This window comes from Haliaeetus albicilla, chromosome 2 (genome assembly GCF_947461875.1).
Source record: "Haliaeetus albicilla chromosome 2, bHalAlb1.1, whole genome shotgun sequence".
NCBI classification, from domain to species: Eukaryota; Metazoa; Chordata; class Aves; order Accipitriformes; family Accipitridae; genus Haliaeetus; species Haliaeetus albicilla.
The window spans coordinates 80,495,582-80,513,081 of NC_091484.1; the positions used below are offsets into that span (position 1 = coordinate 80,495,582).

At 61.1% G+C, this 17,500-nt stretch overlaps 1 protein-coding gene and 1 long non-coding RNA gene across 4 annotated transcripts; both read right to left on the bottom strand.

Annotated features, from left to right (window-relative positions):
• Window positions 1–187: 187 nt before the first annotated feature.
• Window positions 188–4,661, bottom strand: LOC138684504 (tigger transposable element-derived protein 4-like). Of its 2 annotated transcripts, none has more exons than XM_069778494.1 (4): window positions 4,576–4,661; window positions 4,139–4,277; window positions 3,392–3,505; window positions 188–2,458 (listed from the first exon to the last, which is right to left on the bottom strand). In XM_069778494.1, exons 1-4 carry the CDS (start codon window positions 4,597–4,599, stop codon window positions 843–845), a joined length of 1,893 nt encoding a protein of 630 aa, XP_069634595.1. In that variant the 5' UTR covers window positions 4,600–4,661; the 3' UTR covers window positions 188–842. The 2 variants fall into 2 exon arrangements, with proteins under 2 accessions (XP_069634595.1, XP_069634596.1); XM_069778495.1 differs by having other exon boundaries at window positions 4,139–4,265; window positions 4,576–4,616.
• Window positions 4,662–5,173: 512 nt separating this feature from the next.
• LOC138684511 (uncharacterized) lies at window positions 5,174–9,431 on the bottom strand. Of its 2 annotated transcripts, none has more exons than XR_011323787.1 (3): window positions 8,578–9,431; window positions 7,437–7,951; window positions 5,174–7,324 (listed from the first exon to the last, which is right to left on the bottom strand). It is a non-coding gene; the product is annotated as an uncharacterized lncRNA (long non-coding RNA). The 2 variants fall into 2 exon arrangements; XR_011323788.1 differs by having other exon boundaries at window positions 8,283–9,431.
• Between the last annotated feature and the right edge of the window lie 8,069 nt (window positions 9,432–17,500).

The following is a 17,500-nucleotide window of genomic DNA, read 5'->3' on the forward strand; positions in this document are numbered from 1 at the left end:
TCACTGCACCCAAATTCCCTTGGAAACTCAGGGTGTTACAGGACCTGCAGCAACCCCTGCAGCCAGGAACAGGGCTGTGCTGTCCCTGGGTAGCATGTCCGTGTCCCTGCACAGCCTCGCACCGGTGGGGTCTGAGGGGACATCCCGGTCACGCTGCCAGCCCAGAACGGCATGGGATCACAAGGCATCCGATGGGCACCTCCTTTACTGCCAGGGGGGTCAGTGGGGGACAGAGGGAGGGTAAACACAGAAAATCCCACATGAGCAGGACAAATGCAACGGACCCTGCGGTACAGGAAAGCCCAAAAGCTCCCAGGGCCCCGCGGATGCCCCGGGTGCACAGCATGGCCTGGATTTTGCCAGCAGCACGGTCGCTGCCTGAAGCCCTGCCTGCAGCCCTGCCTGCCCAGGGCACCCTGCCAGCACGTGGGGGCAGGCAGGGCAGCTGCCAAACACTCCAGTGGGAGATGCGGCACCTTGCGGGGGCCAACTGGGATGATATGGCTGGGCTGGGGTGTTTAAGACAAACCCCGGAGCAGCACCATCTCTCGTCCCCCATCCCAAGCAGCACCGACAGCTTGGTACGATCCCCCCGCCGGGGATGGAGGCCACTGGGGACAGCCCCCCTGTCCCCCTGCTTTGGGTATGTCTTGGGTTGGGAGCAGATCTGACGGAGCACGGGGACCTCCCCTGTGCCAGCAGCAGCCCCCGCCACCGGGAAGTGCAAGAGGGACGCAGCAAGGTGCTGCTCCCAGGAAGGAGCTGCAGGATCCATCCCACACCCTCCATCCCTCCTACTCTACGCAAGGCCACTGAGGCTCCGGTGCGCGCCGACCTCCCACCTACAGCACCGTGCCGGGTGCGTAGCTGGCACATGTCGGCAGCACGCCCTGGGCGGCCTCGGCCACGATGGCCATCCGCAGGGTGCTCTCCGTCTCCAGCAGCCGTTCCCAGTGGTAGACCAGCCCGCGGAGCTGGCACCACTTCATGGCTGCAGACAGCCCGGCCAGTGCCTCGGCGGCTGTGACGGGGCTCCCTGTCTCTGGCTCACCCTCCTCCTCCTCCTCCTCCTCCTCCTCCTCCTCCTCCTCCCTGCCCACAGCCCCTGCATCCCACTGGCTCCGCTGCACCAGTGAGCAATCCTCGCCCACCGCATCGCCCACGGCTGGCTCCGCCGCATCCATGCCGACGAAGGCCACGAAGTCCCGCTCACTGATGAAGGGTGGCCGCGGCACATCTGCCAGTGGCGGCAGGTCGGCCTCCCACCGCTCCAGTGGCACCAGGTGGAAGCCGGCTTTCCGGAAGCAGCTCCGCACCGTGGCCGGCTGCACCAATCTCCAGGCCTTGTGCAGGAGGTAGATAGCATCCAGCAGCGTCACCCGGCTGGCGATCTCAGCCACTCGTCCCGCCCGGGCCAGTGCCGGGTCCTGCACCGCCCTGGCCAGCACCAGCGCCCGGTAGTGGCCCTTCAGGTTGGGGATGACGCCCACGTCCATGGGCTGGGTGATGCTGGAGGTGTCGGGGGGGAAGAAAACCAGTCTGATGTTGCGCAGCTTGGCCCTCAGCTCGGGGGGGTGGGCGCTGCTGCGACCCACGAAAAGCACGACCCTGCGGCGGTGGCGGTGAAGCTCCTGGTCCCACCGCAGGATCCACTCCTGGAAGATGCGCGCTGTCACCCACGCGTTGGCCGAGCTGGCGTAGGTGACCGGCAGCGCGCGCGGGTCCTTGGGCAGGCAGCGCGGCCGCCAGCTCCTGCCCACCACCAGCAAGCGCCGCTTCTCCGTGCCGGTGTGGTTGGTGCAGCAGAGGACGGAGACGCGGTCCCTGGCTTTCTTGCTGCCCAGCCCCCGGAGGTCCCCGGGGGCCTGTGCCCGCTCCGGGTAGCCGCGGTACAGCAGCCCCGTCTCCTCTGCGCTGAAGATGTCCTGGGCACGGTAGCCGGCCAGGAGGGCGGGCAGCACCTCGCTCACCCAGCTCTGGGCGCCACTGATGTCCACGTCCACCTTCTCACCCTGGTGTCGCTTGAAGACGATGTTGTGGCGGGTCTTCCATCGGCACAGCCAGCCATCGGTGGCCTCAAAGTCCCGGCCCGAGCTCAGGGCCAGCTCCTGCGCCTTGGCCTTCAGGATGGGCCCCGACAGGCGCTCGCCACGGGCCAGCGCCTGCTGGAACCAGGTGAAAAGCGCGTCCTCCACCTCTCCCCCTTTGCCCTCCCGCTTGCGCTTGCGCAGTGGGTTGGCATTGGTGTGCCAGTCGGCCAGGATCTGCTCACGGCGCCGGCCAATCCTGCCCGCCTGGCTCTTGGAGATGCCGAAGAGCTTGGCCACGCTGGAGAGGGAGGCAGAGGGTGACTCCAGCGCCTGCAGCAGCTTCACCCGGTCAGCCAGGGAGAGCTCCTTCCTCTTGCAGGTGGCGGCAGCGGTGGCACAGCCGGAGAGCCGGCGCCTGCGGGAGTCGGCTGCAAGAGACATTCCGGGTTGGTCTCTGCGGCAGGCGCAGAGCCTCGCTGCCCTCGACCCCCAGACCCCCTCCGAGACCCCCAGCTCCGGGCCCCCTGCAAAGACCCCTGCAAGGACCTTTCTGCTCTCAGCCCCCCCGGGAGGGGGGTGAATACCACTGTCCCCATTTGCAAATGGGGAAACCGAGGCATGCAGGCAGCTGGAGAAAGGCAGAGGCAGCTCCCTGTGCTGCAGGCAGGAGCCCCCAGCCCCTCCGGCACAGTGAGGAGAGCCGCAGCACCAGCCCCCTGCCCCACCGGACCCCCACGCTGCGAGGGCTGGGGCTGGCAACTGGCTCTGCCAGCAGTGGGGCCTGGCACAACACCCCAGCAACGCTCCTCCGGGCAGGACTCAGCCTCCCACGCCAAGATGTATGTGGAAACGTGGGGAAGGGGCCAAGGAGGTGAGCCGGGGGCTCACGGGCAGAGTTGGGCCTGCAGTGCTAGATGCAGAGGCGAAGGGTCAGGAAAGTGGTCAGGGCTCAGGTCAGCCGAGCGTCGCTCCCAGAACAGACCACTTCCCCGATAAGCTGTGGGGCTTGCCCCTGGGCCACTCTCGGGCACAGCTGGGGAGCTGCTGACACCTCTGCCCAAGCTGGGCACGGCTCTGCGCAAGACCCCCAGTGCCGTGGGGTGACCTCCCTTCCACACCGGAGCTGCCAGGGTGGCACACATCCCCCTCGCTGGCCAAGGACAAGGTCAGCTCCTACCCCTCCTCTCTCCCTCGGGAGCTGCTCGGAGCCGAGGTGCTGCGGCTGCATCCCTGCTCCCCTGTGCCTGCTCCAGCTTCACACTGCCTCGACCCTGACCCACCAGCGCGCTGCCCTCCTGCCCTGGCCACAGACATGCTGGGTCCACACCCGGGTGGGCAGCGGGGGCTGGCGTGCCACTCACCTGTGCTGGGGGCTTGCGGGCTCCCTCCCATGGAGGCAGCTGGGGGGTCCCCCAGATGCGGCTCTTCCCCTCGCTCCAGCTTCTGGACGACCTCCGGCTTGGGGCCAGCCCAGCCTGCTCCGGGAAGAGAGGGGCAGCTCCGCACAGGCAGGTGCTGCGGAGACCCTGGCACCACAGCCATACCGCTCCGACGTCCCCGGTGGGAGGGGGGGGTCCCCTCCACCCCATGGCCCCCGACACAGCAGCCAGACTCCCCTGCAGCCCCCACGGGCAGCCGCACCGCTTGCACCAGCCTCTCCCTCCGGCACTCTCCTGCTTGGGCACTTTGGGGAGACCCCGGGGTGCCTCATGCTTGGCATGGGGGGAGCTGCCCGTGGCAGGGGAGAGCCATGGGGCAGCCCCTGCGGGACCCAGCCCCTCTCCTCGCTCCCCTGAGACACCCCTCTGCCACGCCCGTGCCACACCTCATCGTCCCCGTCCCCCCCCCGGTCACCGCCACCACCCCTGCTCCATCCCCACCGGCCTCTGGCTCCTTCCCGCAATCCCGGCTCCAGGAGGGGCTGTTTAACAGCAGCCCCCCAAATGGGCCCAGAAGCAGAGGCGGGGGGGTCAGAGGGTGGCTGGATGTGGGGCACACAACATCCCCCCAGCGCCGGGATGGGTCCCTGGCGTGGGATGGAGGGGGTCGGAACAGGATGGGGTGGGGTGGGATGGGATGGGGTGGGACAGGACGGGGGGGACTCTCACCCAGGGATGCGATCAGCTGGTAGTTCTCCATCATCATCTCCTTGTAGAGCCCCTTCTGCCAGCCCACCAGCCCCCTCCACTCCTCCGCCGAGAAGTGGACGGCCACGTCCTCGAAGGTCACCGGCTCCTGCAAAACAGCCTGCGCCAGCCCGGCTCGGCCCACCCGCCCCGGACACCGGGCGGGGGGGGGCTGCGGGGCCGGGGTCGCGGGGTTGGAGACGACCGGGGGCGGCGCGGGGAGCCGGCGGCGGACAAAGGGCGGGCGCGGAGCCGCGTCCCCGCCGAGCGGGGCTCAGACAAAGGGCCGGGCCCGCCGCCGACCCCGGCCCCGGTCCCCGGCAGCCCCCCCGCCCCAGCCCCGGCCCCGGTCCCCCCGGCCCGGTCCTCCCCGGCCCCGCTCCCGTGTCTGTGTCGTCTCCCCCCCGGCCCGGCCGTACCTGCGGCGCGGTGCCCGCAGCCATCTTCTGCCGGAGCCGCCGCCCGGCGCGGGGAGGAGGCGCCGTCCGGGAGCGGGGAGGGGGGGGCGGCCGGGAACCGGGAGCGGTGCTGGGGGCCGGGGGTGCTGGGGGTGCGTGAGGTGTTGGGGTGCTGGGGGTGCGCACGAGTGTCAGTGCTGTGGGGGGCCGGGGTCCCGCGGGGGAGGGTTGGGGGGGGTGTTACCGGGGTGCCAGGGCCGCCCGGTGGTGGGGTGACGGCAGCCCCGGGGGAGCATCCCCACCCGCGGCCGGCCGGCGGTCGCAATCCCGGTGGGTGCTGGGAAAGGGGCACCCCGGGGCCCCATCCTGGCTCAGCCCCAGCCTGCTGCCCTCATCCTCCCCAGCAGCCCCAGCCCTGGCAGCCGTGTTCATCCCACAAGGAGGGGGGGACCTCCTGCCGATCAGGGGTCCCACTCCTCCACCAGTCCCGGCCAGCTCTGGTGCCCAGCGGTGCCACGCACAGCACAGTCCCGATACCCCAAAGCCCTGACCCCCCCCAGGGGTCCCATAGACCCCTCCTGCCCTGGCACGAGAGCCCTCTGTGGTGACTGTCCCCCTTACCACTCACCCCTTGCAGAGGGGCAACCCCCAGGCAGGGCCACGCTGCCCCTGAGCCCGAGGACAGTCCCAGCCCGGCTGGGATGGGGTGAGCCTTGGGTTGGCAGCACTGTACCCCGCTCCCGGGGACTGTGCCTCGAGGGTGAGCCGAGACCCAGGAGAGGGACCAAGGCCCAGGTGGGACTGTGCCAGAGCTCCAGGTGGGCTCAGCAGAGAACCATCCCCTACAGCCCCCCCCAGGGCACGGGGCAGGTTTACCCGGACAGACACCCAGGAAGGGCCATACGCATTCCCCCTGCGCCCCTCAGAGCTGTTTGCCGCTTCCCTTCCCATTTTTACCAGCAGCTCTGCAATGGGCAGAAGCAGGCAGCGAGGGGAGAACAGCACCCACAGCACCCCAGCACCTCGGCTCAGGCAGAGACGTCAGGCAGGCTCCTGGTGCCCTGTGTTCCCTGTCCCCTCCTGGGGGACCGGGCTTGGGCAGCCCCAGGACCTACAGCAGCCTGGGACCGGGGTGCAGAGCTGGGGCGTGGCAGGGCAGAAAGGGACGTACGTGCGTTTCCCTGCAGCCAAGGGAACAGTCCCGGGAGCTGCACGCCTCCCCGAGGAGGGATGCTGCCGTTCGGGCTGGCATCACACAGGAAAATAAATCATCTGCATATAGGTCAAACGTCTAAAAATGTTGACTGGGAGGTACTCAGAGCCCTAATGAGAGGGAAATTAATGAGCCCAGCAGCCCTGGGGAAGCAAGGAGAGCTGTGCAGAAGGCAAAAAACCTGCAATACTTGCACAAAGGAGTGGGGAGCAGAAACGTGCAAACACCCTGGGCAGCCGAGAGCGAGGCACAGGGCTCCAGAGGCAGAATTTGTGAGAAACTTGTGTCTTGAGAGGCTTTTACACAGAATTTTGCCTCTGCAGAGCAGGAGCGGGTGGGAGAAAGGAGCAAAGGGGCTCGGGAGGTGGGAGCCCCAGGGGGAGGCAGGTACTGCGGGCAGGCACCCACAGTGCGGGGAGGGGGGGCCCGCGCCTCCGCCATGCGTCCCGCAGGGTGACAGACCCACCGGCTGCAGGGACACATGGCAGAGCCTGGGGAGTCTCCGGCCACCCCGCAGGAGGGGCAGGAGCCGGCCCGGCTTTCCCCCAGCACTCACTGGGCTCCAGCCAGCCGACAAGGGCAAACCACAGCAGTAACTGGCACAGGCAGGACAAACGCAAAGGCTTCTCTCTTGCCCCAGGAGCTTCCCAGAGGTCTTGCAGGTGGAAACATGGACAAATATAAATAGCTCTGGGAGGAAAACTGCTGAGAAACCCTGCAAACCCCTGGGTTTCAGCGTGGCAGGTTTGACCAGGATGGAGCGGGCTGTGGTCCCTCCCGTCAGGTGCCTGGCATGCAGCTGAGATAACGACATGCAGGGCCCACTAATGAAACAGAGCCTAAAACTGTGCTGCTAGCAGATGCACTGTCCTCGCAATTACTCACCCTGCACGATCCTCCATCCCGATGTTCCAGGCGCTAAATTAAACTAATCCCTGAAATCATAAATTTAAGGTTGGTGGAAAAATATAATTGAACCTGCCAGGTCGCCTGTGGCATGGGGACGGCAGGAGCCCTTCCCTGTGCCAGCCTCAGGGCTGGCACTGGTGTCCCGGGAGCATGCCGGGCAGCCGGCCCTGGTCCCCAGGAGGGACAACCGGCCGGGGTCAGCCTCTGCCCCCCATCACAAACCTGCCCCTCCTTCGCCCAGAGCCACGGGCATCTCCCGGCTGCAGGGGGGCCAGGCCTGCTGCAGAGCTCGTAGCTGCGAGACCTGCGCTGGCAGCCTGGGATGAAGGGGGTTTTTCCCAGAGAACTGCAGATGGATGTGGAGGATCCTGGTGCCCAGGGCCTGGCGGGCAGAGCCTGGCAGGGCTGGGTGCTGCCAAACTGCAGGCACACTGGCAGGGAGCAGGCAGCACTCCTCCGGGCACCAGGACCGCTGCAAAATCCCCAGGGTGGAGAGAAGCCAGAGAGGAGCCCAGCAGATGGGGAAGCCGTGAACACCCCCGGTGCCGAGGAGATCACCTCCCCTTGGCGCAGCGCGGGAGGTGCCGAGTGAAGGATTTTCCTGGCACAGGGAGCCAAGAGCTGCTCTCCGCACTGCGACCCGCAGACCTGCTGGCACAGGGCACAGGGACACGTTCCGGGCTGGGAACCACCGCCCCGGTGCATCCCGCATCCCTTTCTCTCCCCCATCCCATGTGAGGCTACGGGGGCCAGCACAGACCTCTTGCTGATACTCCCGGCAGTCCAGGCCACCTTCTCAGGGTGGGAGGAAGGATGTGGCCCCCCCATCCCACTATCCCTCTGCCCTCCCCTGCCCGCGGTGGCGGGGGGTTGCTGTGGGCGCAGGGCACGCATGGGGAGAGATGGGGCTGCGCGTGCAGGAGCTGTGACACTGCCAGAAACGCTGAAAACACAGAAAAGGCTTTTTCCTTTCTTTTTTCTGCAAAAGAGATTGGAGATTTCGCAGACAGCTGAAACACCCCTGCAAGATGCCAAACCTCTGCTGCTGTCGTTACGCGTGAGAAATCCCCACCCCTGCGCACCCACCCAGCAGCTGTGGGTGGCCAGTGAAGCAGCCGTGCTGTGCCGTGCCGTGCCGTGCCTTGCGGTACCACACTGTGCTGTGCCATACTGTGCCAGGGAGCACAGGCACGCACTGGGGCAGAAACGGCGAGCTTTGATTAGAGCGGTGCTGGCTCCGGTCCTGGGGGAAGGTCAAGAGCCACGTCTGCAGGTCTGGCATTAAAATACAAAACAAAGGAGCAGGTGAGGAGGAGCGCAGGGCGAGGAGGGCTCACGCCGGGCGTGGGAGCGTGGCGGCGTGGCTGGCACAGCCCCATCCCTGGGGAGGCGAAGCCCGGCCGTCCCTGTGCCAGCAGCAGGCTGGGAACGTGGCTGCGGGAGAGGCAGGTTGGCAGTCCTGCCCCTGGAGCACTTCGGGAGCTGAGGGGCGCAGAGCTGCTACCATCCTCCCTGGTTTTCCCAGTATTTTCTTCCCAGCAAGGCCCTTCCCCAGCTTCCCACCTGGGGAAGAAACTCCCCCTTGCACCCCAGCCACCCTGCTCACCTCCAGCGCTTGCATCTCCTCCCGGCACAGCCGCTGCTCGGTGGGGGCAGCTGGGCTGGGGGTGGCACTGCACCCCCCAGTGCTGGAATCCCCCCGTAGGACGTGGGGCACGGCCACCACCACGGCCACTGCCACTGCGACTGTGCTGGCCAGGTTGAGGAGCAGGGCCAGCAGGACCCACGGGACGTGGTGAGGGGACACCGCGCAAGGCAGGCTCCCTTCCCAGACTTCCCTCCAGACCACTGCGGCCCCCAGCCCCACGCGGGGCGAACCGCAGACCCCTCTCCTCCTTTACCCTCAGAAGAAGGGATTTGCCCCGGGCTCTGCGCTGTACGTTGTGGGTCACCGAGTCACCAGTCCCCCAGGAAAGCCCCCTGTGCCACTCGCATCCACCCAGCAGCTACAGCTGTGCTTCGCGCTCAGGACACAGAAGTCTCTGGAGGTGACAAACTGTGTGAGGAAAGCCAGCCTGGGGACAAAGCCAGCCTGGGGACAAAAGCCCCGCATGGCCCAGTCCATACAGACCAGCCCCACAGCCACCCCCAGCATGGCCCGGTCCATGCTGCAGCCGCGACCAGGACCTCGTGGCAGTGACCAGGTAGGACAGTGAGGACTGCTGGCCAACGCTGATGTTGATGATGGTCGTGTCCGTGCCCGTGCCTGTGGTGCACACCTCCACACCGTCGACCCACACTGCACCCCGTCTGGAGCCGAGGGGTCGGTGCCGGCTGGGCACTGGCCACGGCAGCGCCTGCCTGGCCACAGAGCCGGCTCCTGGGCAAGGCTGGGGTCACCCCCCGATGGCGGGAGGCTCAGCATCTCCCCCAGCACCAGCCCCTCGCTCTGACTGCGCCTGGGCTGCAAAACCTGGGACCCACCAGAGCTGGAGCAACCGCAGCCCGAGGAGGCAACGCCGAGAGAGCTGATGCTGCCTGTGCCCAGAGCACCGTCCTCCCATCGTGGTGGCTGCAGACCCCCTCCCAGACCCTGGGAGAGATGAGGACCCTCGCCCAGGGCTGATCCCTTGCAGCTCCCTCCCTGCTGCCTCCGCAGCAGCACAGGGATCCTCCATGCCGGCCCCTGCTGGGTCCATCCACCCACCAGCTCCCAGGGTGGCCAGGGCCCCTCTCACCCAGCTCCTCCTGCCTTGGCGAGTCCCATGGGGTCTAGGGGGGGTCGGCAGCCCTGCAAGGGATGTGCTTCGGCATGCTCCTCCCCACGGGCACCGTGCCCGTGCTGCTGCAGAGCCCTGTCCTGTGATGCCCGGTGCCAGGCGCTGCCAATGCTTGGCACTGGCTGCCTCTGCTGCGGGCTCCTGGGCATGTCCACATCGGAGGGGGTCTGGGCACAGCCCCCAGCCCATGGTGCCCAGGACCCCCTGGACTCCCACGTTGGCAGAGCAGGGTGGCAGGGCTGGACATGCTGACCAGGGCATGGACAGACAGACAGGTGGGGGGGCCCTTGGTCCAGGCCCACCGCAGACAAGCCCCCATCCTGTGCCGCTGGAGCAGAGGAGCATCTGCCGACGCCAGAGGACCAAGCCCACCACAAAAGCAAGCCAGCGCTGGATGAAGGGACCCCCTGGGAGACAGCCCTGCAGAGCGTGGCAGTCCCACCAGGCACAGGCAGCCAGGGGAGGGTACTCGGTGGGCAGCACCATCTGGAGCGGGGACCCCACCAGGCACTGACCCCCAGTGTCCCCCCTGAAACCTCCTCCCCCACAGATGGGTGCTTAGAGAGACCCGGGAGACAGGCAGCCCCTTCCAGAGACACCTGGAGAAGATGCCCTGTGACAACCGGAGGTACCCCCGCCATCATCCTGTAGCCACGCACAGCGTGTGGCCCTGTGGGGGTCCAGAGCCCCCGTCAATCATCAGTCGGTGGGGCACTAGTTATAACAGCCGTGCTCACATGGGATGGCAGCACGCCCGCCGCTCCACTGCCACGTACCGAACCGCTCCAGCTCCCCTCCTCCCCTCCCCAGGGGGGCCGTGGTCCATATGCTGCCCTACTTCACACCAGCCCCCCCGTGCTCCGCTCCCGGGGGAACGGGAGCTTCCCAAGGGCTGACAGATGTGCTACAGCCTGGAAACCCTCTTCCTCCCACCGTGACCTGCACCACCCATGCTGACCTCCATGCTTCTCCACGTGGGCATCCCAAAGGCATGAATTGAGGATTTTTATTTTTCTCAGTTTCTAGTACACAGGTCAGGCTGCTTCAGCACGCTCAGGGTACGAGGAATTTAAGACCCAGTAGCCAGAAGCATTTCATCAAGCATAAAGAGACATACTGCAAACATTCACACTCATATGATCTCATCGAGAAGGAGCAAACCCCCCTCGGTTTTGCAGGCAGCCTCATGCCTCCCCATCTGCCCGTGACCCCCTGATCCAGAGCTGTTAGGCAGGGCGAGAACGTTTCAGGAGGAACTGGGGCAGTCGGATCAGGAGAAGCCGGTGCTCAGCACCGCAGCGGCGCGGCAGGAGAGTTTCCAGGCCAGTGCTCGGGGGGGCCGCTGGGGATTTATGGCGGTTATTACACAGACGCTTCCCCTCTCGCTGGTTTCTGTGCCACCTCCGAACGTGACACACGCTGCGGCCCCAGGTGGCTTTTTTGGGATGCCCTAGTTGTGCCGCCATACCGCAACGTGCCGGGTGTACACGTGGTTCGGCCACCGGTAACCAGGCCAAGAGCCGGTCACACGCAGAGGGGCTGGGGAGCACGGGACCGTGAAGGGGGGGCTCACCCGGACACGAACGCTCATTTGTGCTTTATGATTCAAAAAATCATGAAAAGTCCAAAACGCACTTTCTTCTTTCTTTGCCGTTCAGAATGAATTCATGAGGCTGGGAGACATTTTCCCAATTATATTTCTGGAATGAGCCCAGAGCTGGAAGGGTCAAGGGAATTTAAGACACTGAAGTGTCCATCATCCTCTTAATACCCTTAAAGACACAGATTTCTGGGCCTACACTTTCTTAATGCTAAAAATTACAGCAATTACTTCACTGTGAACAAAGTATTGAAGGAAGAGGAGAGGCTGGACATGGCTTGCCCAAAGTCATAACCTGGTACGCATGGAGTGAGCGGCCTCTAGACAGCCATTTTGCAGAGCAGTTGTCACCCAGAAGGACCCGCAGGCTCTTCCAGGTGATGGGGTTGAGGTCTGGAAAGGACATTTTCTCCAATTTTCTAGTAAGCTGAAAAAATCAGACCATCACCAGGGTGATGCCTGCAGTGGTGCCAGCTGGAAGGAGAAATCTGTCTCCGGAAGGTCAGTGGGACGGAGCAGGTAAAGCTGCCGAGCTCAGGGAGGAGCCAGAGCTGCTCTGCTCTGTCAGACGCCGAGGTAGGCTCGCCTCCATCACAGGACAGACCAGGGCGACAGCAGCAGAGGCCTGCCTCGTAAAGGAGATGCTCATGTTTACCCTGAGACAGCAGACGATGCACAGACCCTCTCTAGCGCGTGACCCTTGTGTCTGCACGTCAGTTCTCATCCTCAGGGCTCTCGCGGATCCCACATCTCCCCCAGGCAGCTGCAACAAGCAGAGGCATGCACCTCCGTTCCTACAGCAGCTGCAGTGCAAAGCAACCGCCGTTACACAAAAGCTAACCAGATCGGTCAAATAAGCCCAAAGGGGATCAAAGATGGAGAGTGACATTGCAGTCGGTTACGCAGTTCCCCAGTTCCATCGCAGTCAGTTACACACTTCCCCAGTTCCATCGTTGGCTTTCCCCAGCATCACCCCTCCTGTTTACCGGGGACACCGCACAGCCCTCTGTCACCAGACCCAGACAGGGAGGGGAGCTGCCCCCAGGGCCAGCTGGACGTGGGGGAGGCCTTCCTGCAGCCAGCTTCCAGCTTTCCCTAAGAAAACCCGGTTACCAAGGCAGCTGGTGGCCAGGGATGCTGGAAGCACCAACACTGTTTCTCAGTAGAACACAACCTCATCCCAGGAACAGTATCCACTAGGACTTCCCAGTATAAGAGTCTCCTGATCTGGGGGGGGAAAAAACCCCAAACGATAGTCTTCACGATCAGCCCAAAATTTTTCATGACAAACTGCGCCCCATTTGTATTATTTTGGCATTGCCAGGGTTAATCATAGAATCCTGGAATGGTTTGGGTTGGAAGCCACCTTAAGGATCATCTAGTTCCAACACCCCTGCCATGGGCAGGGACACCTTCCACTAGACCGGGTTGGTCAAAGCCCCATCCAACCTGGCCTTGAACACTGCCAGGGATGGGGCATCCACAGCTTCTCTGGGCAACCTGTTCCAGTGCCTCACCACCCTCACAGTGAAGAACTTCTTTCTAACATCAGATCTAGATCTACCCTCCTTCAGTTTAAAACCGTGTTGTGGTTTAACCCCAGCGAGCAACTAAGCACCACACAGCCACTCACTCACTTCCCCCCCACCCAGTGGGATGGGGAGAGAATCGGGGAAAAAAAGTAAAACTCATGGGTTGAGATAAGAACCGTTTAACAGAACGGAAAGGAAGGAAATAATAATGATAATAATAACAACACTAGAATGACAATAAAAACAATAAAAGAATTGGACAAGTGATGCACAATTGCTCACCACTTGCCGACTGATGCCCAGTTAGTCCCTGTGCAGCGATCCCCTCACAGCCCAGCTCCCCCCAGTTTATATACTGGGCATGACATCACATGGTATGGAATACCCCTTTGGCCAGTTGGGGTCAGCTGCCCTGGCTGTGTCCCCTCCCAACTCCTTGTGCCCCTCCAGCCTTCTTGCTGGCTGGCCATGAGAAGCTGAAAAATCCTTGACTTAGTATAAACACTACTTAGCGACAACTGAAAACATCAGAGTGTTATCAACATTCTTCTCATACTGAACCCAAAACAGCACTATACCAGCTACTCCCTCCCAACCTTATAGCGGCCTTCCAGTACTTCAAGGGGGCTTATAAGTTCTCCCCAGAGCCTTCTCTTCTCCAGGCTGAACAACCTCAACTCTCCCAGCCTGTCCTCATCAGGGAGGTGCTCCAGCCCTCTGATCATCTTCATGGCCTCCTCTGGACTAGAGCCCTCACAAGGTCTCCTCCTCCCTGTGCTCCCACCACAGTGCACACAGCAGGGAGGCAGCACCTCCATCACCATGACAGGGGACAATGCTCCGTGGGACTGGCTACAGCAGTATGGAAGACATACAGGATGGCAAAGCCTGCGGTACCGAGTCCCTCTTCTCAAGACAGAGAAAATCACATCTCTCACAGGGATATGAGCCTTGTGCCCGCTTCATGTGGGGTACCAGAGAAGAAAAAGAGGAGGACAGTGTCACAATCGGCAACAAAAATAGATCAATTGAATGAAAAATAGCTCAGTTGTTTCAAAACTGTTGGGTATTTTTGGCCAAAGATCACACTTCCCTACCTCCCACACTGGCGAGATCTCAATTAGCCTTTGTGTAATTAGTTTTCCCCAGAAGATGAGATTTCATTACATGAATACCAATAAGGGAATACAGGGCACATGTTGGAGGGATGCCACAAAGCATGAGACCCACGTGCTCGCACGGATGCGCCACCTCCTCCCGCTCTGGAGTGTGCTGGAGACGATGCGGGCTCACCGCTGCACTGCAGTGCCCGCTTGGTGTAGGCGTGCGCTGCGAGGCAGAGCTGGGACCCTCTGCCAGGCTGGCAAAGGATGCCTCACGGGCAAGATCGTGATGCATTGGCCGAGTGCTGATGTTGCAAGGACACCTTGTCAGACAGAAGGGCCTGCGCAAAAGCAGAAAGGCTCGCTCAGGAGACTGCAAAGTCTGGAGGAAAAAAACCCCACGCTTGGACAGCTGGAAAGAAGTAGGTCTTGACTATTCAGTCACACTCAGAGAAGACCCTAAAAAGACACAGAAGGCACAGCAACAAAAACCCCTCAGTGACACAGATAAACTCACAGCAGCCAGAGGGTTATGAAGGTTCAATCTCCATCTCATTTGCATACAAAGAAATTTCCCTCTGAAATTATTGATGGAGTTTTTCCAGCTGCAAACGCTACTTTACCAAAACAGCATGGATAAAGCTAAGGGAAGGCTCAGTTGAACTTGAAGACAGACCAGAGTGGTGCCTGGCAGTGTCCCCTGGGAATCGCAGAGCATCCTTTTGCTCTCAGAGATAACCAGCTACACTCAATCAATAAAACAATCTGGTCATCACAGATGACATGAAGGACTCCATTAGTGCCAAATGACAGAAGTGAGACAGCACCACCAGGTTTCGCCAGTACAGCCCGCAGGATGGTCTGTCAGTGGGAAGGAGCTGCGGCATGAATCCAGCATATGGGACCGAGGTGGTCATCCGTAATAGCTGCAGACAGGGACAGTGGTGGGCCCGAGGCAGCCTGGAGCACACAGGTTCTCTCCAGAAGCTACCGAGATGCAACCAGGAGACTCTGCAGGTCCTTTTTGCACCTGAAGGAGAGAAAGAGAAGGGGCAGGTTGAGCAGTGTCCGCACTCAAGTGTTGAGTGGAACTGATCCTGCAGCAGGGACAATGGTCTGTGCTGTAAAATGGAGGAGCTGCGGATGCAAACTGACATGCCACAGCCTGGGGCAGCCAAAGGGCGAAAGCTGCGCTTGCAGGAAGAGGAAGGTTGGGCTTTTAAAACCACTTATCCCATTTTCTCCAGCAGCCAGGGCACTGCTCAGCTCGGGTGATTTAGTAGCTGCCCTTCCCAAAGCAGCCCTCTATGCCTTAAAAGGAAACATCCCTTTGGTTAAACACTGAACCCGGGCCCCAAAAAGAAGCATAAAGTCATAAAAGGCCTGAGTAATGGAAGATTTTCTCTTAAAAGAAAGAAACAGCTGGCAGAAGAGATGAGGGAGTTTACAGGGCCATTGCGCATTTTGTTATTCTTTTGATTACAAGGTTTTTGACTGCAGTTATGGAACAGGCGGAAAAAAACTGCATCTGGTGTGAAGGCACCAGCTGGAGCAACTCAAACCCTCCTCCAAAGGGGGAGAGCTGAGAACCGCGGCAACTGCGCTGCACCGTGAGCAGAGGGATCGGCTCCAAAGGATGGCGTTAAAGGAGACAGTAAAGCTCAGCTTCACGCCTCCGTGCTTTGAAAGCACCTGATGTACACGGCAAGGTGATGAAGGCAAAGGACAATCAACCTGGTTTCATGCCGAGCACGAGCAAAGTGCTGCCTCTTGGGTCTAGAGAGGATCAGTTTAAAGGGATGGTTTAGGAACAAGTGAAGTTTGGTAAGACAGGACAAATAACCCCATTTCTGTTGCTTGGCGGGTACAAGGTTTCCAGGAGGCTGCTTTAGTTTTGGAGGGGGGTGACAGCAAACAATTTTTTCCTCATAAACAAGAAACAGGTCTTCCGCTAAGAAATACAACAGCAAAAGGTCTCACAAGAAACACAGCAGACTTGTGGAAACACGTTTGACACTTTCCAGACGTGTCCAATCCTTGTGTTTGCGTTTCACAAGGTGCACCACAACCCAGCCCTTTTGCAACTAAAATCTTCAAAACACATTTTTCCCCTCCGGCCTGCTCCGATGGCAGTCCTCACCACGATAGTGAAAGGAATGCAGGACAACAGCTCAAGGCCACAGAAGTATCACAGAGGTTTATTTTGAAATGCCACATCTGATAAACCCCTCTGCTCTGGGAGGTGGCCGTTCAGATGGGACCTGCCCACTGCTGGGCACAGGCAGGCACGCTGCCAGCCAGCGGTCACCAGCCAATGGCACCTGCCTCTGACTCACCGGTGAGAGGCCACAGGGGCAGCTGGCTGACATGAAGCCAGTCTCCAGAGATATCCACAAGTGTTTTCTTTGCAGGGAGCTCTCCCACAAGGGAATAGGGTGGCATGCACCTTCACAGGAAGCCACACAGCACATTTCTTCTTTGGTTTACCACTTTGTCAGAGCCCCTGTGCATGGCCGCGCTTAAGTCAGCTGGCAAAACCCTGAGGAAATGTACAACTGCTCCCTGCCTCATCTTAATGGGTGAGCAGCAGTCAGGATGTGCCCATGAGACAGGCCAAAGGCATAAAAAATGAGAGGAGGTCAAAAACCAACACAGATGTCAGGAGTCACCTGAGGCAGAGGGACAACAAGAGAGAACATCCCTGCACCATCTGTTTCACTCCATGCTCACCCAATTCTTCCACAGAGCAAGCACTCCTGGGCCCCTTCTCCCGAAAGGGATCGGCTGGAAGAGTTTCCATGAGAGGAACAGCAGGCTGGGAGGCTTCAGCTGCGGGGAAGAAGTTGTCAGGAAGGTGAAGGAGCTCTGCTAAGTCACACATGGCTGGAGAGGGCAGAGGAAGATCGCCTGCGTGTTCACTGCCTCTCCAGCACAGGAAGAGGGGCCACCAGGTGAAGCAAGCAGGACCTCATTTCAAAACTCAGGGTCGAGAGCGATGTGTTCAGAGGCGAGAACCTCACTGCAGGCTAATAACGACGCAGAAGCAAGTATCTGTGAGTAAGTCTCACCGTGCCAAAAGCCAGAGATGCAACCAATGTGATCTCTGGCAATATTGTGAGCAGCTGCTTTTGCAGAGCATTTAGGTATCTCCAGCCTCCTCCTTTAAAAGGGATGGCCTTTCAGAGGCTGCAGACCTGCTGCTGCCTCCTCCAGAGAACTGGGTTATCCCAAAGGCCAGGTCTATCTCAGGCTCCAGCACAGGGAGGATCTCTCCAATTCTTGCCACCACCAGACCACACATCCCCTATGAACATGAAGATTTTGAGATTGGCACCTTAAAAAACAGAATGAGAGACGTCCGCCTGGTTCACCCTCACTGTTGTGATAACGGCATCACCGTGCTCTTCAGGAACAGAAATAACACAGCTTGGCACGTGCAACAGTGAATTCTCTCCTCCTTTCCCTGCTGGGACACACTGTAACATAGCATGGAAAAGCTCCTGCAGGTGAGCCTCTGGAGAGGATGCCTATGCCCGCCATGCCCTGAAGGTGAGGGCGAGCTCCTGAGGGACAGCGTAGGAGCACGACGGGGGGGCTCAAGACACTCAGGACCGCCCCGCTGCTGATCCAGGAGATGCTGAAGACACAGACTACCCCATCATGTGTCTGCTCGCACTACTTTTGTGCGGAGGCTCTGAACAGTTAATTAGCTGCGCTGTAAAATACAATTTGCTGCTCTATGCAACCCCCCTGCAGCCCATTTCTGGACAGAGCAGCATAAAACCTGCGGGACCCTCCCACCACAGCAG

Excerpts from the sequence above, each read along its gene's own strand:
- LOC138684504 (XM_069778494.1), bottom strand. The coding sequence starts at position 4,599 with ATGGCTGCGGGCACCGCGCCGCAG. Across the intron at positions 3,506-4,138 it reads CCAGCTGATCGCATCCCTGG|GCTGGGCTGGCCCCAAGCCG; the intron begins GTGAGAGTCCCC and ends TTCCCGGAGCAG. Across the intron at positions 2,459-3,391 it reads CCCGCAAGCCCCCAGCACAG|CCGACTCCCGCAGGCGCCGG; the intron begins GTGAGTGGCACG and ends TGTCTCTTGCAG.